At 43.1% G+C, this 27813-nt stretch overlaps 1 protein-coding gene across 1 annotated transcript in view; it reads left to right on the top strand.

The window, feature by feature from the left end:
• LOC126163202 (dynein axonemal heavy chain 3) overlaps window positions 1-27813 on the top strand; it is a 1221238-nt gene that overhangs the window by 1053228 nt on the left and 140197 nt on the right. Inside the window, exon 57 of the mRNA XM_049920156.1 lies at window positions 8101-8308. Coding sequence (XP_049776113.1) covers window positions 8101-8308 — 208 coding nt within the window. The remainder of the gene's footprint in view (window positions 1-8100; window positions 8309-27813) is intronic.

The raw sequence follows: 27813 nt of genomic DNA, 5'->3' as shown, positions 1-27813 counted from the left end.
TTGCAATAAGGTATGTAAACGAACGACTGATGTGGATAGATTTGACAGTGTCTAGCAAGAAAATTGGGATTGTGTCAGTATATTCGCATTGTGAAGGGACAGATCAAGATAAGATGGATAGTTTTTATGAGGCACTCAGTGATGTAATTGTTAGAGTAAAGGACAAGGACAGTGTTCTGCTCATGGGTGATTTTAACGCCAGGATTGGAAATCGAACAGAAGGGTATGAAAAGGTTATGGGTAAATTTGGAGAGGATATGGAGGCCAACAGGAACGGGAAACAACTCTTGGATTTCTGTGCCAGTATGGGCTTAGTAATCACAAACTCCTTTTTTAAACATAAGAACATTCACCGGTATACTTGGGAAGGCAGGGGAACCAGATCTGTCATTGACTATATAATAACAGATCAGGAATTCAGGGAGGCTGTGAGGGACACACGTGTATTCAGGGGATTCTTTGATGACACTGATCATTATTTAATCTGCAGTGAAATTGGGATTGTGAGGCCAAAAGTGCAGGAGGTCAGGTCCATATGTAGGAGGATAAGAGTGGAGAAACCTCAGGATAAGGAAATCAGGCACAAGTACATAACAGCGATTTCAGAAAGGTACCAGTTAGTTGAATGTAGTCAATTACAGTCATTGGAAAAGGAATGGACAAGGTACAGGGACGCAGTACTAGAAGTGGCTAAAGAATGTCTTGGAACAGTAGTGTGTAAAAGTAGGATGAAGCAAAGAGCTTGGTGGAATGATACAGTCAAGGCAGCCTGTAAAAGCAAAAAGAAGGTGTATCAAAAATGGCTACATACTAGAACCCTGGTAGACAGAGAAAGTTATGTTGAAGAAAGAAACAAAGCCAAACAGATAATTGCAGCATCCAAGAAGAAATCTTGGGAAGACTTTGGAAACAGGTTGGAGACTATGGGTCAAGCTGCTGGAAAACCATTCTGGAGTGTAATTAGCAGTCTTCGAAAGGGAGGTAAGAAGGAAATGACAAGTATTTTGGACAGGTCAGGAAAACTGCTGGTGAATCCTGTGGATGCCTTGGGCAGATGGAGGGAATATTTTGAAGAGTTGCTCAATGTAGGTGAAAATGCGATCAGTAATGTTTCAGATTTCGAGGTAGAATGGGATAGGAATGATGATGGAAATAGGATCACATTCGAGGAAGTGGAGAAAATGGTCAATAGATTGCAGTGCAATAAAGCGGCTGGTGTGGATGAAATTAAGTCGGAACTCATCAAATACAGTGGAATGTCAGGTCTTAAATGGCTACACAGGATAATTGAAATGGCCTGGGAGTCGGGACAGGTTCCATCAGACTGGACAAAAGCAGTAATCACACTAATCTTTAAACATGGAAACAGAAAAGATTGTAACAACTACAGAGGTATCTCTTTAATCAGCATTGTGGGTAAAATCTTCTCAGGTATTGTTGAAAGGAAAGTGCGAGTATTAGTTGAGGACCAATTGGATGAAAATCAGTGTGGGTTTAGGCCTCTTAGAGGTTGTCAGGACCAGATCTTCAGCTTACGGCAAATAATGGAGAAGTGTTATAAGTGGAACAGGGAACTGTATCTATGCTTTATAGATCTAGAAAAGGCATATGACCGGGTTCCTAGGAGGAAGTTATTGTCTGTTCTACAAGATTATGGAATAGGAGGCAAACTTTTGCAAGCAATTAAAGTTCTTTACATGGATAGTCAGGCAGCAGTTAGAGTTGACGGTAAGTTTAGTTCATGGTTCAGAGTAGTTTCAGGGGTAAGACAAGGCTGCAACCTGTCTCCACTGTTGTTTATATTATTTATGGATCATATGTTGAAAACAATAGACTGGCTGGGTGAGATTAAGACATGTGAACACAAAATAAGCAGTCTTGCATATGCGGATGACTTAGTTGTGATGGCAGATTCGATTGAAAGTTTGCAAAGTAATATTTCAGAGCTAGATCAGAAATGTAAGGACTATGGTATGAAGATTAGCATCTCCAAAACGAAAGTAATGTCAGTGGGAAAGAAATATAAACGGATTGAGTGCCAAATAGGAGGAACAAAGTTAGAACAGGTGGACGGTTTCAAGTACTTAGGATGCATATTCTCACAGGATGGCAACATAGTGAAAGAACTGGAAGCGAGGTGTAGCAAAGCTAATGCAGTGAGCGCTCAGCTACGATCTACTCTCTTCTGCAAAAAGGAAGTCAGTACCAAGACTAAGTTATCTGTGCACCGTTCAATCTTTCGACCAACTTTGTTGTATGGGAGCGAAAGCTGGGTGGATTCAGGTTACCTTATCAACAAGGTTGAGGTTACGGATATGAAAGTAGCTAGGATGATTGCAGGTACTAGTAGATGGGAACAATGGCAGGAGGGTGTCTACAATGAGGAAATCAAAGAAAAACTGGGAATGAACTCTATAGATGTAGCAGTCAGGGCAAACAGGCTTAGATGGTGGGCTCATGTTACACGCATGGGAGAAGTAAGGTTACCCAAGAGACTCATGGATTCAGCAGTAGAGGGTAGGAGGAGTCGGGGCAGACCGAGGAGAAGGTACCTGGATTCGGTTAATAATGATTTTGAAGTAATAGGTTTAACATCAGAAGAGGCACCAATGTTAGCACTGAATAGGGGATCATGGAGGAATTGTATAAGGGGGGCTATGCTCCATACTGAACGCTGAAAGGCATAATCAGTCTTAAATGATGATGATGATGATGATGATGATTGAATTTAACTCAGAATGTATTGTATGTTTTATTACAAGTAGACAGAGCAGGAAGGAAACTTAAGTGTGGCTTTATTATAAGCAAGAAATTTATAAAGAAATCTTCGGATATTAAAAAAAATCCAGAAAGAATAGTGAAACTTACTTTAAAAATAGACAAAAGGTATTAGAATGGTAATTGATACTGGGAGAGCACTGTGGATAGTAATGCTCAGTGTGTATCTGTCATATAGAGCAAGGGCAGACATGCGTGACCAGCCATGTTGTGGCTTGCTGCAATGCAGGGCATGACTGGATCATTGTTCAGTGTCTGGTACTCAGAGACTGTGGTGCAGAGGTGATACAGTGCCAGGTGAGTGGGAGGCCAAAGTGGGATAGGCCGTGTGTGGGCAATGACTGCGCGGTTAGTACATCGAGCGGCATTGGAGGCAGTGTCAGTAGTGTGGTGTGTGGTAATAGCTGGCCAGGAACCTGTGCTGTTGCAGTGGCAGTGAACACACCATCTGCCGACATGCGAGAGGATAAGTACACGTAGTCAATCTGTGGTGGTAATCAGTAGACGTGGACATGAAGGCTGGTGATCTGAGTGGAAGGATCACAGCATGTATCTATTACAAAATTATCATCAACTATTTTGACTCTGTCCTCTTCAAGATTGAAGTCAGGGACATCAAAGGTGATGCATGCTGGGCTGCATAGTAGCCAATGTTGTGTTGACAAGGGGATGTTTATTGTGGTCAACATAGGGCCAGTCTAAGACGTAGGGAAAGAAGTAATAGCATCACAGAGAACCCGTGCCAGTTTGCATTTGCTGAGCCTTACATACTGACAATCTTAAAGCGTTTTGCGCATGAAGGTTTTTGGAGTGGTGTGAGATGTAGGTGGAGGCAAATGCAAATTTTGAATATAGCACTTCACCTGTTGTGCTAACATCGCAGGTCTGCTGTGTCTGACGTTGGTGTTGGTAGGACAAACTCTGCTGTAAGCATAATGGGTAAACCATATAAAATGTTCACCACAGAAGCCTGTAGGTCTTTCGAAATGCCATACTAATGCTGACCAATACCCATGGAAGAGCTACAGTCTGTTGTGGTGCACAAGTGCAGTGCCATTGCTCCACGAGGGCATTACTCTGCAAGTGGTACACTGTTGTACAGTTTTGAGTAATGCTGCAGAGGTAGCAGGAGTTCATCAGACAGAAAGGATTCGAATAGTTCCCTCAGTCTGTAGTAATAATTTCAGGACAGCCAGAGCATCCTATCTGTGTGTCAGTGAAAGCTCAAACTGTACATTCCACTGTGACATCTTTGACTGGCAATGCTTCAACTCAGAGTGAAACCTGATCAGTTACAGAATACAGATTTTTTTATCCTTCCAATTCTGGGTGGGGGTTGACAAGGTCCATGTGCATGTACTGAAATTGAGCACACAGTATACTGTAGCGGCGCCACCATTTATGATAGGGAAAGTTAGATTTGTGCAATATTCTGAGCACAAGTTACAGCCAGGTGTGGGCCAGATTGCAGTGAGTTATGCATACCAACAGCTGCAAAGTAGAAGAGAGGCCACAGGGTTGTCAAATTTCTGAAAGAGTATATGTAGCGGTTTTGCATGACGCGAATCACAGGCAGAAGGGGCCCACTGGCCAACCTAGTGTGTTATGACTGCGTGACGCGAAGTGGCATGTATGGCAAAACAGAGGTGCACAGCCACGTATAAATAGGTGCGGGTTTCTAACGAGATTCATTCAAGTGTGGCAGCTGTCCTGGATGGCGGGGCGTGTCACACCACCGGCTACACACAGCAGCAGATGGGGCACAAGTGTTCCAGTCCACAGCGGGTCACTGGTTTGACCCTCTGAGGCCAACGCCAGGTCTGTAGTGAGCCATGTGGCGGGCCCCTCCGTGGCTCGCTACTGCGGGCAGTTGTCCTGGCTTCCGACAGACACCGGAGGCATCCGGAGGCGAGGGCCACAGATTCAGATTCCAGATTGCAGGCACTTGTTATCACCGTGAACTTAGCCATGCCAACGAGAAACTCGCACCTAGCCGCCTGCGGCTCACAGTGAGTGGCGCTGAGTCGGTAGGGTCACAGACCGCTGAGTCAACTGCTGGCATCCTGACGAAGCCGCAACTCTGCTGCCGTCCAAGACCGACTCACAGCAGTGCGTGCTTGGGTCACTGAGGCAACCATTCCGCTCCAAGACATTTCGCATACGGCAAAGTGGTGTCCTCAGCATTGTGGGTCCCAGTGACACAGATCGAGAGGAATGGGGGCACTGTAGTTGGAAACACTAAATCACGTGGAAAGCTCAGACGAGTCTTAATATGGTGCCTTCTACCTCTTCCCACTACATCTGGTGTTGCTGTTACATTTGGTGGCAGAAGTTGTCTCTACATTTGGTGTCAGAATAGCGGACGTCGGCTGTCTAGTACGATGTTACGACGTTCGAGCCCACTGCCCACATTACATTCACAAGATGTGGTGAGTTTTGACCAGTCTTAATATGGTGCCTTCTACCTCTTCCCACTACATTTGGTGTCGCTGTTACATTTGGTGGCAGAAGTTGTCACTACATTTGGTGTCAGAATAGGGGACGTCGGCTGTCTAGTACGACGTTACGATGTTCGAGCCCACTGCCCGCATTACATTCACAAGATGTGGTGAGTTTTGACCAGTTTTCTTTTGAGTATTGAATGTTTTCTTGCCGTTGTGTGTTTTTGGCTTATGGCAGGCCATTTTAGATGTTTTGCATAGGCCTTTTTTATTTTTTATTTATTTTATTTTTTTTTTTGTCAGAATAAGTTTTAGTGTATTTGGGATAGTAAGATTTATTATTTTCTTTTTTTCATGGCATTTAATTAATTTTGTATTGGTTTGACTATGATGTTACTGAGTATGATGATACTGAGGTGTAGAGAGTCAGGTTATTCTTATAATTAAATGTTTTGATTTGGGACTAACTGTGAACAAAAGCAACACAATGGCAGAGTCAGTTATTTTTAGCCAGGGGAAAAGGAATAGACTGTCCATGGGACATTGTGGAGCCAAAATTGACCTTGGACAATGAACTGTGGAACTAGGTGGAATGTTTTTTCATCTAGGGGAAACTGTTGTCAGTGCAGAGCTGTCGCGAGGGGCGTTCAACATAATGAACAAACCAATTGAACCACGTACATTTGCATTAAGGCTTAATTTGTATGAGTGTGTGTCTGGTGGCACCAGGAAGTCGCTTTGGGTAAGTGTGGAGTCAAATCTACTTGTGGGTACAGTATGTGTTATTGAACCATTGGAGGATAATGAAGTTTTGGGTACATTGGATTTCTTTGTGAAAGGTAAGGTTGTACGCGTACAGGAGGGGAATGACGGGATAATTTTAGTGCTGTCGACGCAAATTTGAGGAAAAGAGTTTTAGTAGCAAATTTGGATGTGCCAGATGATGAAGACTGGTGTCTGAGAGGTAAGGGAAGCGATCAACCACTATCTACTGATAGAACTGCATTGCGTGGCAAAATTAAGCATTTGAAAGGAGGAGAAAGAGAGCATATGGAAGAATTATTGTAGGAATTTAAGGATTTGTTTTTTTCCACAAGTGCCTTTATCAGCAACTCCATTAGTTCAACATAGGATACCAACAGGCAATGAAGCACTTGTTTACCATAAACCATACAGAATACTGAGGTATTTGCAGCCAATTGTAGAGGATTTCATTGATCAGCAGCTTTTGGAAGGTATTATAGAGCATAGTAATAGTTGCTGGGGAGCAGGCATTGTCGTTGTGCCTAAAAAATCTATGGAGGGAACTAAGAAATACAGGTTCTGTTGTGACTACCAATATCTCAATAATAAGACAGTAATGGACGCATACCCCATTCCAAACATATCGGAGACTGAAACTCTCGGCAACTTCTGGTTCTTTCAATTTATCCAGCTTCTGTTTCCTTAATTTTGTACCTTTTTGCAATTTTAATTGATAGTTCATAATGGTTAAACTATGGCTGCAGTCCACGTCTGCTCCTGGAAATGTATTATACTTTAAAATCCAGCTTGTAGATCTACTGCAGCAAATAATGTTACAATTAGAGGACTTATACTTAATCATTCACCTTATATCTGAACTCGTTCATTCTACTCAGCTGAAACTTAAAAGTGCTGAGATAAAAAAATGAAAAAGTGAAAGGGAAATAAATATAATCTTCCATGGTTTTGGCATAACTAAGTTATGATACAGGCTTTATAATTCTTCATAGATATTATATTTTCTGAAAAGATGTTCATACTTATGGCACTTGTATATTTCTACAGGAAGCTATTCTCACTGTTTCACAAAGTCTTTAATTTTCGTTTCAGTGTTATGGTAATGAGATAATTGAAGATGAATGTGAATGTCTATTTCAGTTTTCATGGGTACTGGAGATATTTTTGACCACTATCTTGTCAGCGGGAAAATCGAAGTGTTTTCTGCTGTTTGAGCATGTTTCTCAATAATGTGGATCTGGTATTCTACTATTTGGCGAAAAATTTGGTCCTCTCTTACAAATGAACATCAGTAACCCAAAATTATAATCTTTTCCAATCAGAACTGCCTAAAATGTATTCACCTTTTCTTTTTTATTTTGTCCAGATAAGACATCAATTCTGACACAGAAAATGTCAGTGTTACTGAGTCAGATATTTTGTGGGACTTGACAACTTGGGATAGGTGACCCACCAGACAAACCAACTGCTCCCACCATCTAAAAGCCAGAATGCATTTTTATGGAATGGCCAGGAGCTCCACAAATAAATCATCAAGGAGTGAAGAAGTGAATACTATTGATGTTCCCCAGGTGAAGCGCTACTGGCTGCTCTGTACTACAACCGGATGGCAAATTGCTGTGGCGATGGTGACTTTTCAAGGACTCACACACATCCTCGTAATATTCTTGTGCTGGCGAGATTGCTCTCTTGTGCTGACCCGGGGCACTCAGTTTTTTTTTTAACTTTAGCTTTGTTCTGTGATTCGGGAGGATGACGGTTCAATGCCGCGTCCAGCCATCCTGATTTAGGTTTTCCGTGATTTCCCTAAATCGCTCCAGGCAAATGCCGGGATGGTTCCTTTCAAAGGGCACAGCCGACTTCCTTCCCCGTCCTTCCCTAATCCGATGAGACCGATGACCTCGCTGTCTGGTCTCCTTCCCCAACCAACCAACCAACCTTTGTTCTGTGATTTTTAACAGTGAATTAATAAAAGCTGTCCATTTGGGTGCAATGGAACCAAACAAATATGTACAAAACATTCTTCCATCTGACTTGTTGTTAACATATTTAAATAAGCTGTGCATTTGTGTTTGCAGAGAAATTTTGATGTGTTTTTCACACAGGGCTTCTGTTGCAGGGTCCCCGTGCAGCAGCTATGATTATTAAAGCTATTAAATCAGGAAACTGGGTTGTACTGCAAAACTGTCACTTGGCTGTTAGCTGGATGCCAGAACTAGACAGAATTTGTGATGAAGTCATTGTGCCTGACAATACAGACAGTGACTTTCGTTTGTGGCTGACGAGCTACCCGTCACCTGACTTCCCTGTTTCTATCCTGCAGAATGGTGAGAATATCTGACTTCTTTTCCTGAAATGAAACAAAACTTTCAAAGGGAAATCATAAAATTGAAATGAACAGTAAGATCAGAATTTCATCGTGACAGTCAAGTAAAATCTAATACTTTTTCGTAAAATATAAAAAGGAAAATCTGACAGAACTAAAAGTGTATGTAAATTATTTAGTATCCATTTAAAAGGACTGTGTGAATTCATGCCAGAGTAAAGAAATGGAAACCACTTGAGGTCTAATTGTGCATAAAGCTAATAAATCTAATTACTTCAGAATGATTGATTGTGCACAAAAGCAGTTTCAGATTTTTTTTAAACAGTGGAAGGTAGTAACTAAAACGAGTTATGCAATGAAATTTTCATGTTTCTAATGTAAACCTATTTCCTTTCTGATTCATTCTTGCAAATATTTTTACAATTGTCTTTCTTCATCAAGTTACTGAAGAGTTTGTATTCGCTAATATTTCCTATATAGTTGAGGAGAAAACAAATGAGAGACATAAGTCTACATCATGCAACTTTCTCAGAATGTTGATTTATAAGGGAAAAGGGAACCAACTTAAAAGCAAAAATGAGACAACAATGCAGGCACCTGATTAGAAGTACTATGAAGCATAGATAACTAAAAAGTGATGTACTGTGGACAGAAATAAGTGAATGTATAAATGAAAACCAGAAGAAAAATATAAATGATTTTAAACATTAAAATGCACACAGGGCATTGAACTGAAAACCAGAAATGAAAGCAAATGGCAAACATTCAAATACCCTTTGTATTGAGGAGTGTTAGGATGGCATCGCCACGTACAAGCTCACATTATCTTGTTGCATGATAACTTTGTAGGGCACTGGGAGATGGTATGCAATGACAGACCTGCACATGGGAGAGATGGAACAGCTGCTGTTCAGATTACCAGATATGTGAACCAGATGCACATCTGCAAGACTTCAATTTCCATCTGGTGCTGCTCCATCTTTGCTTGCAATTCTGGACCCATCTTCAGCTCTCCCGGTGAATTGGTCATGTACTTTCCTTTTAACTATAGACATCAAACCTAAAAATCATATCTTTGACTGCACTCTCAGTGACCTCATCTCCCCAGATCCACAATCGGTACAGCAGAGAGAGGGCATCGGTCAATCTGGTGATGTCACGACCGGGGCCCACTGTGGGGACAGTGCTGGGGCATTGCACCCACACCATTTGCCTTGTGCAGCTGCTGCAGCAGGCAGAGTGTGGCAGAAAGCCAGATTAACAATGGTAGGAAGGGCTCATTTGCTGCACCACCACCTGGAGCTGCATAGTCCCATATGGCAGTTTACTGCATCTACTTGTGGCTTAGTAAATTATATTTGGCACCTCAAAGCCAAGAACAGATGGAACCTGGAATCCCACTTCTGACACGAGATTCTACATCCTCTCAGTGAGTAGGTATGTTGGCAGGGTTTAAGAATGGTGTGGTCTTGTAAATAAAATATCCATGGTTAGGCAAAACAAATTGTATAAGTTTATTTTCTGTTAGAGATAACATCCTATAAGTTTATTTTCTGATAGAGATAATATAATGAAGATAAGCAAGAGAAGATAACTCCAGTAGCCTCTAGTTCCCACTCAGAAGAGAAAGGAACTCAAATGGAAATCCCTTGAGGGAAGTAAACATTATTTTCAAGGAATACTATTGAGAACTGAGAACTGGCATTTGAGCTGACTGCGTATCAGTTTCACTGCTGCCAGTGTACATTTTACATAAGAATCACGAAGATAAGATAAGAGAAATTAGGACTCATACACAGTTATATAGATAGTAATTTTTTCCTCCCTCTCTTTACGAGTGGAACAGGAAAGGAACTACGTAAAAGTGGTATGAGGTACCTTCGACCACTCGCTTTACAATGCTTGGGAGTGTGTATGTAGATCTAGGAAAGGAAGAGTTCAAGGTTTAAGTCATTGAGCATCTACTGCTGTCAGTGACTCAGAGAAGAACAGAGCTCCGTTCAGCAGGCTCTGCCCAAAGGCCTTCTGTTTCACAGGTCTGGTGACTGTGAGGCATGTTCTGATTGGCAGGGTGACTTTGCTGATGACAGTTCAGGCTATTTCAGAGTCAAATGGGTGATTGTTATTGCATCAATAGGAAGGCAATGGATGAATAATATGGTTTGTATGTAAAGCTGAAATAATAAAATATATATGCATTTGGGCCTGGGGGAACCCTGTACAATAAATTTGTGTGGGTAGTAGTAATGTATTGTACAGAGTATTCTTCATTTAGAGATGTAGATAAATATTTTCATTTAATTATATCAGTATCATCAAATAAATGTTAAGCTGCCAAAAGGAGATGAACATCACCTGTTTAATATAACTGGGGGATCAGCTGTCTATTTGAAAGAAACAACTTCCTTTGTAATTTACTGGCTTAAATTTCACTGGAGCCAACGCAACAGAATCACTGTTGCAGTTGCTTATAGTACTCTTAACAGGGTAGAGATAGAGGACACCCTTACGAAAAAAGTTCTAATGGATTGTCTAGGATGGCCTGGTGAGGCTAGGGTCCTCCGCTGAAGAAGGATTTGTTGAGCAGCCAACGGACTGATGATGCTTACAATAACTTGTTCACAGTCATTGATTGGGAGCAGCAAGTCACAATGGTGGCATCAAGAATATTACATGTTTCCCATAGCAACAGTCTCCAGCAGCTGACTGTGCTTTCTGCCTCTGCTACATTGCCAGATACCCATAGTTCCCAGCGGAAATAAGTGAGGCCAGTGGTTACAGCTATGAGGACATTGGGCCGCATCGTGCCCCAGTGCTCAGGGCGTAGGGGTCTCCTGTCAATGCCCCAGCAAGGACAGAAATTACCAGAGCTTCGAGTCATACTCTCCAGGTGGTGGAAAAATACAGGGTTGTGCTGCGGTCCAGATACTTAGGTGGCATGTGGCAATTCATGTCCTGGCAGAGGCGGATTCAGCTGTATCACTGACATGTGGCTGGGCAGCACGGGCTCAATGTCACACGACTGCCCAGCTGTTTGATGGTGACGAGCTGGTTAGCCCGTGTCTAAATACTGCTGCTCTGCATTCATTTCGAGGTAAAGTCAGTGTTCGTGAGTCGCATCGAATGTTCCAGCCCAAAGCGACGACACAATTGCCATTATGGGGCTGTAAACCTCCTGAAGGCTGTCACAGTGTCAACACATAAGGTCTGTCGACAAAGTGTCAATTGTGAAGCTGCTCCCCTGAAGTCTGCTTGTGAGCACTGACCGAGTCAGCTCATTTCATTCTGGTGCTCCACTGCTGGCTGAAAGTCCTGTTATAACTTTACCATTTACTATACAATTTTTGGATTAAGCTTCTGTGATTTGTTTATCTTTTTTAACTATATACATTGACTCTTCCCACATCACTAAAAGGTTTACTCGTTGATGGTATCTAAGGAACTAGATGAATAAATGAATGAATGTAGTTTGCTGATAGTCAAACAGTGGTCAACATCAAAAGAGATTGTATGTCATTACGACGATAACTATGTAGCATTTGTCACCTAGATATTCAAGGATATTCAGCATTTTCTTTTCACCATTGTACCATTTGAAAATATTGTCATTGTGTCAAACTCTTGCTAGTGGTTGTAGATCAGTGGGTTTCAGGGAGGTTTCACTCCAAGCATCATTATCATTGTAATCATCATCATCATCTTCATCATTCTCCTCCTTTACAAGTATTATGTGATTACACAAAATGTTCAAGCTATCAACGGCATTGTCTTCTTACATCTCTTCTTTCTTGGAACCGATATTTATTTCTTTATTTAACCTGATTGATTTAGGATCTTCAGACCCCCTCTCACCCTGGATGAGGGTTTTATACATACAATACTTTAATTAATAGTAATATTTGTATTGGGACAAAACTAATAGTACCTCGTTGGTATACAGTGAGAAGAGCATCACACATAACTGCTGAACCCCATACATTTCAGTCCATTTGGATTTCATGGTTCCAGATGTGACATACAGTTGTGTAGTTGTTCATTATATGAGATATCATTGCACTGCACTTGAAGAGAAATTTATCCCCTGAAATTTGACAAAGTGTCAAGGACTATGCTAAAATCTAAAAAAGCACATATTGCCTGCCTACGGATATTTTCAGGCAAATGGTTAACTTCTGTCAGGCACATATTGTGTTGTTATATTTACAGAAAAAAGTTGTATATTGTGGCCCTAAACAGGCCAGTCAGATGAGACTGACAACCTTGTCATCCTCTGCCAATGGCTTAATTGGAAGTGGTGTGGTGGAGCTTGTGGTCTGCACACTTCTCTCCCAGTCATTGTCACGTTTCTTGGCCTCAGAAACACTACTGATCACTCAAGTAGCTCCTCAGTTCCCAGAATGAGATTTTCACTCTGCAGCAGAGTGTGCCCTGATATGAAACTTCCTGGCGGATTAAAACTGTGTGCCAGACCGAGGCTCGAACTCGGGACCTGTCCCTTTTGCAGGCAAGTCCTCTACCAACTGAGCTACCTAAGTAAGACTCACTATCTGTCCTCACAGTCTTAATTCCACCAGGTCCCGAGATCAAGTCTCAGTCTTTCACACACTTTTAATCTGCCAGGAAGTTTCAGCTCCTCAGTTGTTGAGTACTCACCATAGCAGTCATCCCATCAAGAAAAAATGCCTAGGAGTACTGGAAACTCAACCCAGGCCCCCCCCCCATATGGCAGTCGGCCCTACTGACCTCTCAGCTGTGGAGGCAGATGTGTTTAGAGAAGCGTGATTGTTATGTGCGCGTTTGGTTATCCATAGTAAAGTAGTCAGTAAGCTGGTTGACCCCCACCCCCATGAACCATGGACCTTTCTGTCGGTGGGGAGGCTTGCGTGCCTCAGCGATACAGATGGCCATACCGTAGGTGCAACCCAAACGGAGGGGTATCTGTTGGGAGGCCAGACAAACGTGTGGTTCCTGAAGAGGGGCAGCAGCCTTTTCAGTAGTTGCAGGGGCCACTGTCTGGATGATTGACTGATCTGGCCTTGTAACACTAACCAAAACAGCCTTGCTGTGCTAGTACTGCAAATGGCCGAAAGCATGGGGAAACTACAGCCGTAATTTTTCCCGAGGGCATGCAGCTATACCGTATGGTTAAATGATGATGGCGTCCTCTTGGGTAAAATATTCCGGAGGTAAAATAGTCCCCCATTCAGATCTCCGGGCGGGGACTACTGAAGAGGATGTCGTCATCAGGAGAAAGAAAACTGGTGTTCTATGGATCGGAGTATGGAATGTGAGATCCCTTAATCGGGCAGGTAGGTTAGAAAATTTTAAAATGGAAGTGGATAGGTTAAAGTTAGATATAGTGGGAATTAGTGACGTTTGGTGGCAGGAAGAACAAGACTTTTGGTCAGCTGAGTACAGGGTTATAAATAGAAATTCAAATAGGGGTAATGCAGGAGTAGGTTTAATAATGAATAAAAAAAAAAAAATAGAAGTGCGGGTAAGCTACTACAAACAGCATAGTGAATGCATTATTGTGGCCAAGATAGACACAAATCCGAAACCTACTACAGTAGTACAAGTTTATATGCCAACTACCTCTGCAAATGATGATGAAATTGATGAAATGTATGATGAGATAAAAGAATTTATTTAGGTAGTGAAGGGAGACGAAAATTTAATAGTCATGGGTGACTGTAATTCGAGAGTAGAAAAAGGGAGAGAAGGAAACATAGTAGGTGAATATGGATTGGGGATAAGAAATGAAAGAGGAATCCGTCTGGCAGAATTTTGCACAGAGCATAACTTAATGATAGCTAACACTTGGTTCAAGAATCATAAAAGAAGGTTGTATAAATGGAAGAATCCTGGTGATACTAGAAGGTATCAGATAAATGGTAAGATCAGATAGATTATATAATGGTAAGACAGAGATTTAGGAACCAGGTTTTAAATTGTAAGATATTTCCAGGGGCAGATGTGGACTCTGACCAAATCTATTGGTTATGAACTGTAGATTAAAACTGAAGAAACTGCAAAAAGGTGGGAATTTAAGGAGATGGGACATGGATAATCTGACTAAACCAGAGGTTGTACAGAGTGTCAGGGAGAGCATAAGGGAACAATTGACAGGAATGGGGGAAAGAAATACAGTAGAAGAAGAATGGGTAGCTCTGAGGGATGAAGTAGTGAAGGCAGCAGGGGATCAAGTAGGTAAAACGATGAGGGCTTGTAGAAATCTAAGCAAAGAAGGGAAAGAAGAAAGGTGGAAGGAGTATATAGAGGGTCTATACAAGGGCGATGTACCTGAGGACAGTATTATGGAAATGGAACGGGATGTAGATGAGGATGAAATGGGAGATAGGATACTACATGAAGAGTTTGACAGAGCACTGAAAGACCTGGGTCGAAACAAGGCCCCGGGAGTAGACAACATTCCATTAGAACTACTGATTGCCTTGGGAGAGCCAGTCCTGACAAAACTCTACAATCTGGTGAGCAAGATATATGAGGCAGACAAAATACCCTCAGACTTCAAGAAGAATATAATGATTCCAATCCCAAAGAAAGCAGGTGTTGACAGATGTGAAAATTACCGAACTGTCAGTTTAATAAGTCACAGCTGCAAAATACTAACTCGAATTCTTTACAGACAAATGGAAAATCTGGTAGAAGCCAACCTCAGGGAAGATCACTTTGGATTCTGCAGAAATATTGGAACACGTGAGGTAATACTGATCTTACGACTTATCTTAGAAGAAAGATTAAGGAAAGGCAAACCTACGTTTCTAGCTTTTGTAGACTTAGAGAAAGCTTTTGACAAGCTTTCAAATTCTAAAGGTGGCAGGGGTAAAATACAGGAGCGAAAGTCTATTTCCAATTTGTACAGAAACCAGATGACATTTATAAGATTTGAGGGGCATGAAAGGGAAGCGGTGGTTGGGAAGGGAGGGAGACAGGGTTGTAGCCTCTCCCTGATGTTATTCAATCTGTGTATTGAGCAAGCAGTAAAGGAAACGAAAGTAAAATTCGGTGAATCCATGTAGAAGAAATAAAAACTTTGTGGTTCGCCAATGACATTGTAATTCTGTCAGAGACAGCAAAGGACTTGGAAGAACAGTTGAACGGAATGGGCAGTGTCTTGAAACGAGGATATAAGATGAACATCAACAAAAGCAAAACGAGGATAATGGAATGTAGTCGAGTTAACTTGGGAGGGAATTAGATTAGGAAATGAAACACTTAAAGTTTTGCTATTTGGGGAGCAAAATAACTGATGATGGTAGAGGATATAAAATATAGACTGGCAATGGCAAGGAAAGCGTTTCTGAAGAAGAGAAATTTGTTTACATCGAGTATAGATTTAAGTGTCACGAAGTCATTTCTGAAAGTATTTGTATGGACTGTAGCTATGTATGATAGTGAAACATGGACGATAAATTGTTTGGACAAGAAGAGAATAGAAGCTTTTGAAATGTGGTGCTACAGAATAATGCTGAACATTAGATGGGTAGTTCACATAACTAATGAGGAGGTATTGAATAGAACTTGGGAGAAGAGGAGTTTGTGGCACAACTTGACAAGCAGAAGGGACCGGTTGGTAGAACATGTTCTGAGGCATCAAGGGATAACAAATGTAGCATTGGAGGGCTGCGTGGAGGGTAAAAATCTAACAGGGAGACCAAGAGATGAATACACTAAGCAGATTCAGAAGGATGTAGGTTGCAGTAAGTACTGGGAGATGAAGAAGCTTGCACAGGATAGAGTAGCATGGAGAGCTACATCAAACCAGTCTCAGGACTGAAGACCACAACAACAACAACAAGCTGGTTGTGAACCACATAACCTAAACCCTTGGACTGAGGAGGAAGAATATTAATTAGGTGGTAATCAGATGGTGCCATGGCAGCATATGTCTTGGGTTGTAGTTTGACACGTGCCTGTTTCCAGGCAACCAGGAAGGCATCTGTGGTCAAGGAGTGGTACGAGAGATCTTTTATTGTGGGCAGTAGTGGATCTATAGCAGAACAATCATTTCACTGTAATGATCTTGTGTACAGTAGAAGCTAATCCATTACAAGTGATTTATTTCTGAGTTATGTTTTCAGTAAAATGTTAATGAAGAAACTATCATTTGAGCCGATGAAATAATCAATAAGTCTTAGATTTTTTGTGGTTTAGTGATGAGTGTGCATAATGTGAAGCACTGGTTTAGTTCCTAGAACAGGACAATACTGTCAGCTTAAACTTTTATTTTGCCTATACCTATGTTGTGCAGACTTTTTCATGACACTTTGAGTCATCTTTCCTTGTATTGTTGCATTTTGGGATCCACCTTGCACTTGTTTTATGAATTGAACTTATTACTTATAACATTATGAAATCTGCAGCAACAGTTTGTGCTATATCTTCATCTGCAACACATTAGTCTTCATGAACGGTGTCAGTACAAGTTTCCAGCAAGGAAGCTGACATTTTGACTGTCCAGGCAGGACATTGCTTGTCAGTCACGGAGATTCGATGATTTCTGAATTATTCTACCCACTTGTAAAAAATTTCTGTGGTTCATACAACTTTCAGCTTACTGTAAAACCATTCAAGAAAAGACATTATGTAAACTTCAAGAGGGTACACCAAGCTCAAATGCAATATTGAAATTGTAAACAAAACATTTACAATATAGAGAAAAGATAGATTGCTGCTCACTGTAAAGATGACAAATTGAGTTGCAGACAGGCACAATGAAAAGACATTTACACATTAGCTTTCAGCCAAAGCCTTCATCAAGAAAGAAAGCACACACACATTCATTCACACAAACAAGCATATCTCTCACACTCATGACTGCCATCTCCAGCAGCTCAGACTGTAATGCAGCTGTCACATAGAACAGAAGCAGCAGTCTGGAGGGAACAAGGAAAGTGAAGGGATAGGTGTATGGGTGAGTGGAGAGAAGAATGCTGCCTGGCGGAGTGTGCAGGGACTAGACTGCCAACAGGCACAGTGTTGGGCAGATGGGGGGGGGGGGGGGTGACAGGAAGCAGAATAAGAGTGGAGTGAGGAAGGGGAAAGACAGGTGGGTACATTGATATAGAGCAGCACACACAGGGGGTGGGAGATGGGAATACTGAGGGGGTGGAAACTGTTGAGTGGAGGGTGTGGGGAGAGTATGTTTCTGTACGTTGAGGCTAGGATAAGTTTGGTAGTAGGGAATGTGCAGTAAGGATAACTCTTTATCGGTATAGTTCAGAAAAACTGATAGTGGAGGGGAGGATACAGGTGGCCCAGGTAGTAAAGTAGCCATTGAAATCGAGCATATTATGTTCAGCTGCATGTTGGCCACCCGGTGGTCTACTTTTCTCATGGGCACTGTTTGGTGGTAACCATTCATCCTGGTGGATAGCTGGTTGATAGTCATACCAATAAAAAAAAACGGTCAGTGTTTTCACTGGACCAGAGGTGGGAATGTTCCTACACATCAGTCAAGGGGCCTGAAAATGAGTAATTTTGCGCCAAAACTGGTTGCTCAAATAAAATAACAACTGGAAATTTAGACCCCTGAAAGGCGTTCTGATTCAACATTCTACACATCCTGACCAGCCAAGGTCATACAAAGATCTTTGTAATGGTGGACAAACAAAGAATACAGAAAGCTATGCAGTGTTTGGAGCAGAGCAGAGGTATGACATGGCTGCTCCCACAGGTTGCCCAGCCTCTGATGAGGTGGGATGAGCCTGTGAAAGGACCAGAATAGAAAGTGCTGGGTGGGTGGATTTGGCAGGTGTTGTACTTGGGTTTTCCACAAGAATATCATCCCTGTGGCAAGGGGTTGGGATTGGGTGTGTAAAAGGGATGGACTAGTATGTTGTGGTGGTCGGGAGGGCAATGGAACACTGCTTTAGGAGAGTTGGGTAGGATGTCACTCATCTCTACCTATGTCGCTCGTTTCTAACCGTGATGATAGGTAATCAAAGCCTTGCTGAAGGATGTGGTTCTGTTATTCCAATCCGGAGTGGTACCGGGTGACAAACGGCACACAGTCTCTTACCTCCTCTGACTTTCCACCAGAGGTCATTTTTGTGCAGACCGTGCCTGGACTTCTGTCACAATTTTAGTCTTGATTTCCATCTTCACTCCCAGTGCTATCTTTACCTTCCAGTAACGATTATATGGCCCCCAGTATTGGGTTTGACCTGCTGTCTTTTCCAAATTTTACAAAAATGCATATCATGCAGGGAAGGTCACCCACTGTGGTGTATGCTCAGCCTCTGTGCCCTTCCACAGTGGCACCCTCTCTTTCTTTTGTCATCCTACACTCAATACTCAGCAAAGCAGCTGTCTCGTTGTCGGGTGGTCATCAAGTACCTGCACAATGGTAGCCACCTGACCGTGTAGGGCACTGTTGGTACCTGCATTGCACACTCCCCACATACGCTGTGCAGTGTGTGCCCATCGTGACTGGGCACAGGCACTCCTGGCAATGGATTACTGGCCAGGCAGCCATTGCTGTGGCTGGGTGGTGCCCATGGGGAGATTCCCATTTGGAACGTGTGGCACCATGGTGGATAGTTCCCACCTGAAGCGACTTAAACTTTTCCCGCTTGTGGTCACACGACCCCAGCAGTCTCTTCACATGTAAAGGCCTCGTATAATGTAATGAAGTACAATCCTAACGCATTCCCTTCCGTAGGTACACTGTGGGAGGAACACGAGACTAGACAATGAGGAGCAAAATCCTCCCCCAAATACCTGGTCTTTACCAGGCTGATAGGTACACCTTTTTGGCCACAAAGTTTGGTTGAACTTATTGAAGACAAATATGAGGAAGTTGCAGAGCCATCTTTGGGATGAAGAGTGATCCTCTCCTGATTAAAATGTCATCTCCTGCCCTGTCACAGGCACTGCTCTCTTTTGAAAAGTTTGGTGACTCCCAAAAAGAGTCTCCATGTGGTCCAGGACATCATCTATCACCGTTATCCTCTTTAGGAATCTGATAATGAGCTGGAGGCCAAGTTAGAGTGATGTGGTGTGCACTTCATCCGTCATGCCTGTAGGGGACCGAGGGAAAACAGAGTTGCTTCCCGGGCCTTCATCTTGGCTTTTGAGGGTGATATGTTGCCTGAGATGGTCGAGGTGATGGTCTACTGATGTGGCATGAAACCCTGTGTTCCTTCTCCTAGGGGATGCTTCAGATGTATGAAGTTCAGACATATGTCTTCCCATTGCACTGCTACCCCTCTCTGCAGGGATAGTGGACATCCTCTGCACCCAAATGTTCCTTGTGCCCCCCACCCCCCACCCCATCTGTGTAAACTGTGGTGATCTCCAAATTCCTTGCTCACCAGATTGCTCAATTTTTAAGCGTTAGAAGAAAGCCCAGGAGTATAAGACCCTGGACAAGGTAACATATCAAGAGGCCAGAAAAATGTATGAGTGTCTTAATCCCATACAAATGATGTAATCTTACACTACAGCCACAACATCACCACCTTCTCTGTTGATGGTGATTTCCTCTTGAGGTGTAGCGCATTATATCACTCCTGTCTAGAGCCTGTGTATTGGGAGAATGACTCACGCGTGCACAGTGACAGATTGTCTGAAGCGGGTTCAGTGGAGTACGTAGTTCTAATTTTCATCTGCTTGAGGACAATAATGAACAGGGACATTCAGGAAACAGGTCAAGTGAATTTTTTTAATTGCTTTGTTTATTTCTTGAAGGCTTTTTTGTTTATTTAGTTCGTACAGTTTTTTATACGCTTCTAGTAGTGTGAATGTCCACCCTCGTGGTCTCACGGTAGTGTTCTCGCTTCCCGAGCATAGGGTCCCGGGTTCGATTCCCGGCTGGATCAGGGATTTTTCCTGCCTCGAGATGACTGGGTGTTGTTGTGTCGTCATTCATCCCCATTACGGTCGGAGGAAGGCAACGGCAAACCACCTCCATTAGGACCTTGCCTAGTAAGGCGGTGCGGGTCTCCCGCATCGTTCCCCTACGCTCTGTAAAGAAGCATGGGACTTCATTTCCATTTCAGTAGTGTGAATAATGTGTGAATGTGGTCTAAAGTAAATTGTAGGTCATTGTTCTACTGATGGACATTGTACAACAGGGAATTTTGTATCATATGTTAAGTATGTTTATGGTAAAATGAGAGTTAATTTGAGTGCAAATGAAAATATTTAATACTGCAAAGTATAAACAAAATATCAGAATGTTAAATATTTATTTCAGGAAAAAAGTACAGTTCGAAAGTGTGTTATTTGTTGATTGGTTAGTCGTAAAAAGTGCAGACTAACATGAGAGAATAATGTTTTTTCATTGGCCTTAAAGGACACTGACGAATCAGAACAGAGTATTCTCCACATGTCTTTTCTCTTTGAGATATAGAATGCTTACAGCAGTATAAGCATTCAGAGTCCAGACTTTCAATGGTACGGTCGAGTGTAGTATGAGCTCCGAAGGAGGTTATAATTTGCCGGTTTTAGTTGTGCTACATGATTCAAAAGTGTTTTAAAGTGGAGGAATATTTATTTTGGTGTGTTTTTTATAAAGTACAGATTTTTAAGTAATTTAGTGTACAAGAAAAGACAGTAACCCTGTGTGGGATATTGAGCAGATTGGTGACTAAAAACTTGAGTGCATTAGACACCAATAAATTTAATAGTATGGCAAGCATTTTCATTTAAGAACAGTACATGCTTAGTAGCTGTTCGGATTTTGGGAAATACATTACCATAAATTTTCTAATGTGAATGAAAGGGTTTTCGCATAACTGTGTTAAGATTAGCACAAACTTGGCAGTGAACATGTACATTATCAAGCTTCAGAATATACCAAAGTTTTGCTACTATTTCCACCTTTCCTTCAAAATGAAGACCTTTTCCGCATCCTCAGAACAGTTACATTGTATTCAGCCTGGTGGAGTTGCAGTACGGTAGGTTTCTGCTCGGCATTCCTACCAGCAATCTGCTGCTACGAGTTCACAGGTATGTGCAGGTAATGGACGAAAGAAGGCATGCTGCCACACTCTGTTACACCTTGTACAGTGGGCCCTCAGAACTGCACATTAATACCTACCCCCCAGGTGATTTGGGGCCCTTCTGGTGCTCCAATTGCACACCTTCTGGGAACATTGGCTCACCACCTACTGGGGACAACAGTCGCCATCCCCAAGCTGGAGGCACCTCATCCTCCTCTGGCTTCTCTAGCTAGGAACAGGTCCTTGGGACTCTACCCTATATGATTCCTGCTGGTCCACAGCCAGACGCCACCTGGTGGCTGAAGGACCCACAGGCTGCTGGCCGTCAGACTTCCTCTGTCACTGAAACCAATTCAGGGAAACTTTCCCAGTCCTCGTCTTCTAAGGAGGAGGAGGACAAGAAAGACAAAAAGTAGTCCTCTAAGATGAAGAAAACTCCAGTGTCCCCCATACCACCAGACTCTGCGTGTACTGCTTCTGTGTTCAAGGTAACAATCCTGGTGGTAGCTCAGGTACCCAACCTCCATAGGCAATGTGCTGCAGAACCTGTGTCACTGGAGCCCCTGACATCTGAACCAGAGGCAGCACATTACCCTGGGTCATAACTTGTCCCTCCCCCTCCCCTCTCCTGATTTCTTCATGCCCCAGCATTCAAATTCAGGCAGTCTGATCCTCCAATGGAAATTTAACAGATTTTTCCACTTTGCTAGGCTGTGGTAGTTCTTGAGCACTTACTCTACACTGTATATTGCCATCCTGGAAAAGTGGTTTCCAGCAATTTGGACCCCTACCTATCATGGCTACCAAGATTATTGAATCATACTGACTATGAGAGGGTATTCGGTGCAGTCTGTATGTACGTGCTCAACTGTATTTACAGTGCCCTCGTGCCTCTCAATACACCTTTGGAGACGTGGCTGTTCAGGCGAGGGTACCCTGGTGGGCCCCAGAGATTGCTGCAGCCATCAGAGATCTTAAACTCTCCAATGCCATAATCAGCACCTTAACTGGAACACGTCATTACCTTTAAACACCTCTATGCCTGCATCCACTATCTCATATTATGGCAAAAGCAAGAGTCCTGAGAATGGTACATTTCCACCATTGGGTGACATACCTCTCTATCATAGGAATGGGCAGAGAGCAGACACCTCTATGGCTTCCAGTCCCTTGCAGGTGTATGAAGTATTTCCTCAGATGGTGCCATTTATACTGATCCAGACCCTGTTATCAAACATTTTGCTGAGCATTATGCTCGTACATCTGTGTCTGAGATCTACCACCCCATCTTTCGGCTCATAATATAGTGGGTGGAGCAAATGTGATTATCTTTTGCTACTCACCACCTGGACTGATATAATGTGCCATTCAGTGAATGGGAACTCTCCAGTGCCCTAGCCCACTGCCCTGATATGCCCGCAGGGTCGGATTCCATCCATAGCCAAATGCTGAAACATCTCTCAGTGGATTGTCAGTGTCATGTCTATGCCGACTTTAATTGGATCTGGAATGAGGGTGAGTTCCCATCTGAGTGGTGAGAAAGCGCGCTAGTTCCAGTGCTGAAACTGGATAAGAACTCCTGGCGATGGACAGTTATTGCTCAATCAGCCTTACCAATGTTCTCTGTAAGTTGCTCGAATACGGGCCTTTTCCTGCATCTCCGGGCAGTTTTCACAAAGGCCACTCCACTGCTGATAATTTCTTTCACCTGGAGTCCACCATCTGAACGGCGTTGCACAGTATCTGATCACTGTCTTTTTTGATCTAGAGAAGGCTTATGACATGGCATGGGATCATCACATCCTTACTATGTTATATGAGTGGGTTGTCCAGGGTCTTCTCCTGATTTTTGTCAAGAACTTCCTGTCACACCATACATTCTGGGCCCAAGTGAATGCTTCCCTCAGTAACCCTGATATCCAAGAGCATGGGATACCACAGGGCTCAGCACTCAGCAACCCCCACTTTCCGGTGGCTGGCAATGGTCTAGCAGTGGCTGTGGGGCTTTGGTGACGCCCTCCTTATATACCAATGATTTTTGGTTTTATTATTGCTCCTGTAGTATGGGTGTTGCTGACCATCGTGTACAGGGTACCATACAAAAGGCACAGTCATGGGCTTTCACTTGTGGCTTTCAGTTTTCAGCTGCCAAGACTCGTGTCATGTGCTTCTGTCGCCATCACACTGCCCACACACACACACACACACACACACACACACACACACACACACACACACACACACACAAACACACACACAGAGCTTTACCTAGATGATCAACTACTTTTGTAGTTGAGACACACAGCTTTTTGGGACTAGTCTTTGATTCTCAGCTGACATGGCTTCCCCACCTTCGCCAGTTTAAGAAAAAAGTGCCCACAACACCTCATTGCAATTCACTGTCTCAGTAACATTAGCTGGGGTGCAATCACTCTACCCTTTTGTGGCTCTACAAATTCTTGATACTCTCCTGTCCTCATTATGGGAGTCTTGCATACAGTTCAGCATCACCTTCACCATTGTGGATACCAGACCCCATTCATCACAGTGGGGTCTGCCTTGTGAAAGTGCCTTCCGAACTAGCTCTGTGAACAGTCTACTAGTCGAGGCTAGAGTCCCTCCATTACCAATCAGGTGCCAACAACAGCTGCTCAGTTGTATGATACTGTAGATATGTACATAACTAATTATGGTATACATATCCGTAGCTTCCTGAACATCCCAACTACCATGTCCTTTTCCCCGGAAGGGAGCTCCACCTCCCACAACAGCGACTGAGAACTACAATTGCTGCACGCTTCCAGTGTCTCTGTTCAGAACAGCAACTTCCTCCATTGCTGCCTCTGGTCAGGGAGACACTGCATCTGCCCCCATGGCTTGTGACCTGACCTTGGATTTGCCACGATGTCTCCTTTGGTCCTGAATATTCTGTTGACCCCAAGATTTTTCACCACCTGTTCCTGGGTGTCCTTGAGACATATCTGGGTTCGAAAGTGGTATTCACCAATGGCTCAACAGTCGACTTACAAGCAGGCTTTGCATACACTCGTGCATGGTGCAGTGAACTCCACTCTACATCTACATCTACATTTATACTCCGCAAGCCACCCAACGGTGTGTGGCGGAGGGCACTTTACGTGCCACTGTCATTATCTCCCTATCCTGTTCCAGTCGCGTATGATGCGCGGGAAGAACGACTGTCTGAAAGCCTCTGTGCGCGCTCTAATCTCTCTAATTTTACATTCGTGATCTCCTCGGGAGGTATAAGTAGGGGGAAGCAATATATTCGATACCTCATCCAGAAACGCACCCTCTCGAAACCTGGCGAGCAAGCTACACCGCGATGCAGAGCGCCTCTCTTGCAGAGTCTGCCACTTGAGTTTGTTAAACATCTCCGTAACGCTATCACGGTTACCAAATAACCCTGTGACGAAACGCGCCGCTCTTCTTTGGATCTTCTCTATCTCCTCCGTCAACCCGATCTGGTACGGATCCCACACTGATGAGCAATACTCAAGTATAGGTCGAACGAGTGTTTTGTAAGCCACCTCCTTTGTTGATGGACTACATTTTCTAAGGACTCTCCCAATGAATCTCAACCTGGTACCCGCCTTACCAACAATTAATTTTATATGATCATTCCACTTCAAATCGTTCCGCACGCATACTCCCAGATATTTTACAGAAGTAACTGCTACCAGTGTTTGTTCCGCTATCCTATAATCATACAATAAAGGATCCTTCTTTCTATGTATTCGCAATACATTACATTTGTCTATATTAAGGGTCAGTTGCCACTCCCTGCACCAAGTGCCTATCCGCTGCAGATCTTCCTGCATTTCGCTACAATTTTCTAATGCTGCAACTTCTCTGTATACTACAGCATCATCCGCGAAAAGCCGCATGGAACTTCCGACACTATCTACTAGGTCATTTATATATATTGTGAAAAGCAATGGTCCCATAACACTCCCCTGTGGCACGCCAGAGGTTACTTTAACGTCTGTAGACGTCTCTCCGTTGAGAACAACATGCTGTGTTCTGTTTGCTAAAAACTCTTCAATCCAGCCACACAGCTGGTCTGATATTCCGTAGGCTCTTACTTTGTTTATCAGGCGACAGTGCGGAACTGTATCGAACGCCTTCCGGAAGTCAAGAAAAATAGCATCTACCTGGGAGCCTGTATCTAATATTTTCTGGGTCTCATGAACAAATAAAGCGAGTTGGGTTTCACACGATCGCTGTTTCCGGAATCCATGTTGATTCCTACATAGTAGATTCTGAGTTTCCAAAAACAACATGATACTCGAGCAAAAGACATGTTCTAAAATTCTACAACAGATCGACGTCAGAGATATAGGTCTATAGTTTTGCGCATCTGCTCGACGACCCTTCTTGAAGACTGGGACTACCTGTGCTCTTTTCCAATCATTTGGAACCTTCTGTTCCTCTAGAGACTTGCGGTACACGGCTGTTAGAAGGGGGGCAAGTTCTTTCGCGTACTCTGTGTAGAATCGAATTGGTATCCCGTCAGGTCCAGTGGACTTTCCTCTGTTGAGTGATTCCAGTTGCTTTTCTATTCCTTGGACACTTATTTCGATGTCAGCCATTTTATCGTTGGTGTGAGGATTTAGAGAAGGAACTGCAGTGCGGTCTTCCTCTGTGAAACAGCTTTGGAAAAAGGTGTTTAGTATTTCAGCTTTACGCTTGTCATCCTCTGTTTCAATGCCATCATCATATCGGAGTGTCTGGACATGATGTTTCGAGCCACTTACTGATTTAACGTAAGACCAGAACTTCCTAGGATTTTCTGTCAAGTCGGTACCTAGTATTTTACTTTCGAATTCACTGAACGCTTCACGCATAGCCCTCCTTACGCTAACTTTGACATCGTTTAGCTTCTGTTTGTCTGAGAGGTTTTGGCTGCGTTTAAACTTGGAGTGAAGCTCTCTTTGCTTTCGCAGTAGTTTCCTAACTTTCTTGTTGTACCACGGTGGGTTTTTCCCGTCCCTCACAGTTTTACTCGGCACGTACCTGTCTAAAACGCATTTTACGATTGCCTTGAACTTTTTCCATAAACACTCAACATTGTCAGTGTCGGAACAGAAATTTTCGTTTTGATCTGTTAGGTAGTCTGAAATCTGCCTTCTATTACTCTTGCTAAACAGATAAACCTTCCTCCCTTTTTTTATATTCCTATTAACTTCCATATTCAGGGACGCTGCAACGGCCTTATGATCACTGATTCCCTGTTCTGCACTTACAGAGTCGAAAAGTTCGGGTCTGTTTGTTATGAGTAGGTCCAAGATGTTATCTCCACGAGTCGGTTCTCTGTTTAATTGCTCGAGGTAATTTTCGGATAGTGCACTCAGTATAATGTCACTCGATGCTCTGTCCCTACCACCCGTCCTAAACATCTGAGTGTCCCAGTCTATATCTGGTAAATTGAAATCTCCACCTAAGACCATAACATGCTGAGAAAATTTATGTGAAATGTATTCCAAATTTTCTCTCAGATGTTCTGCCACTAATGCTGCTGAGTCGGGGGGTCGGTAAAAGGAGCCAATTATTAACCTAGCTCGGTTGTTGAGTGTAACCTCCACCCATAATAATTCACAGGAACTATCCACTTCTACTTCACTACAGGATAAACTACTACTAACAGCGACGAACACTCCACCACCGGTTGCATGCAATCTATCCTTTCTAAACACCGTCTGTGCCTTTGTAAAAATTTCGGCAGAATTTATCTCTGGCTTCAGCCAGCTTTCTGTACCTATAACGATTTCAGCTTCGGTGCTTTCTATCAGCGCTTGAAGTTCCGGTACTTTACCAACGCAGCTTCGACAGTTTACAATTACAATACCGATTGCTGCTTGGTCCCCGCATGTCCTGACTTTGCCCCGCACCCGTTGAGGCTGTTGCCCTTTCTGCACTTGCCCGAGGCCATCTAACCTAAAAAACCGCCCAGCCCACGCCACACAACCCCTGCTACCCGTGTAGCCGCTTGTTGCGTATAAATGACTGAAGGTCCAGTTCTGGGACCCCTATTTCCAGAATCAGCATCCTAGTGGCCCAGCTTGCTCAACTCATTCATTTCACTCTCTGCTAAATGGCTGCAGTGTATTCAATGCTGAATTGATAGACATTCAATTAGCCATAGCCATGATAGTTCTTGCACTGCCAAGAGTGTCCTAATCTGTAATGACTCACTTAGTGGCCAGAATCTCATCTCTGACATCTGTCGAGCTGAATGGCCAGTCATTTTCATTTGGACTGCTAGTCATATTGGTATTTCGGGAAATGAATGAGTTGAGCAAGCTGGGCCACTAGGATGCTGATTCTGGAAATAGGGGTCCCAGAACTGGACCTTCAGTCATTTATAAGCCATTGATTCCTGGCAATCTCATTTGCCCTGATCTCTCCAAACAAAATGAGGACAATTAAGGAGATCATGACCATTTTGCAGTCTTCCGTTTGTGCTTCTTGCACAGAAACTACCATCCTCTGTCAACTCCATATTGGCCACACTTGG

The sequence above is a fragment of the Schistocerca cancellata genome, chromosome 2 (assembly GCF_023864275.1).
Source record: "Schistocerca cancellata isolate TAMUIC-IGC-003103 chromosome 2, iqSchCanc2.1, whole genome shotgun sequence".
Taxonomy (NCBI): Eukaryota; Metazoa; Arthropoda; class Insecta; order Orthoptera; family Acrididae; genus Schistocerca; species Schistocerca cancellata.
The sequence above is the reverse complement of the archived record's forward strand: the minus strand, read 5'-3'. Positions and strand labels throughout refer to the sequence as shown.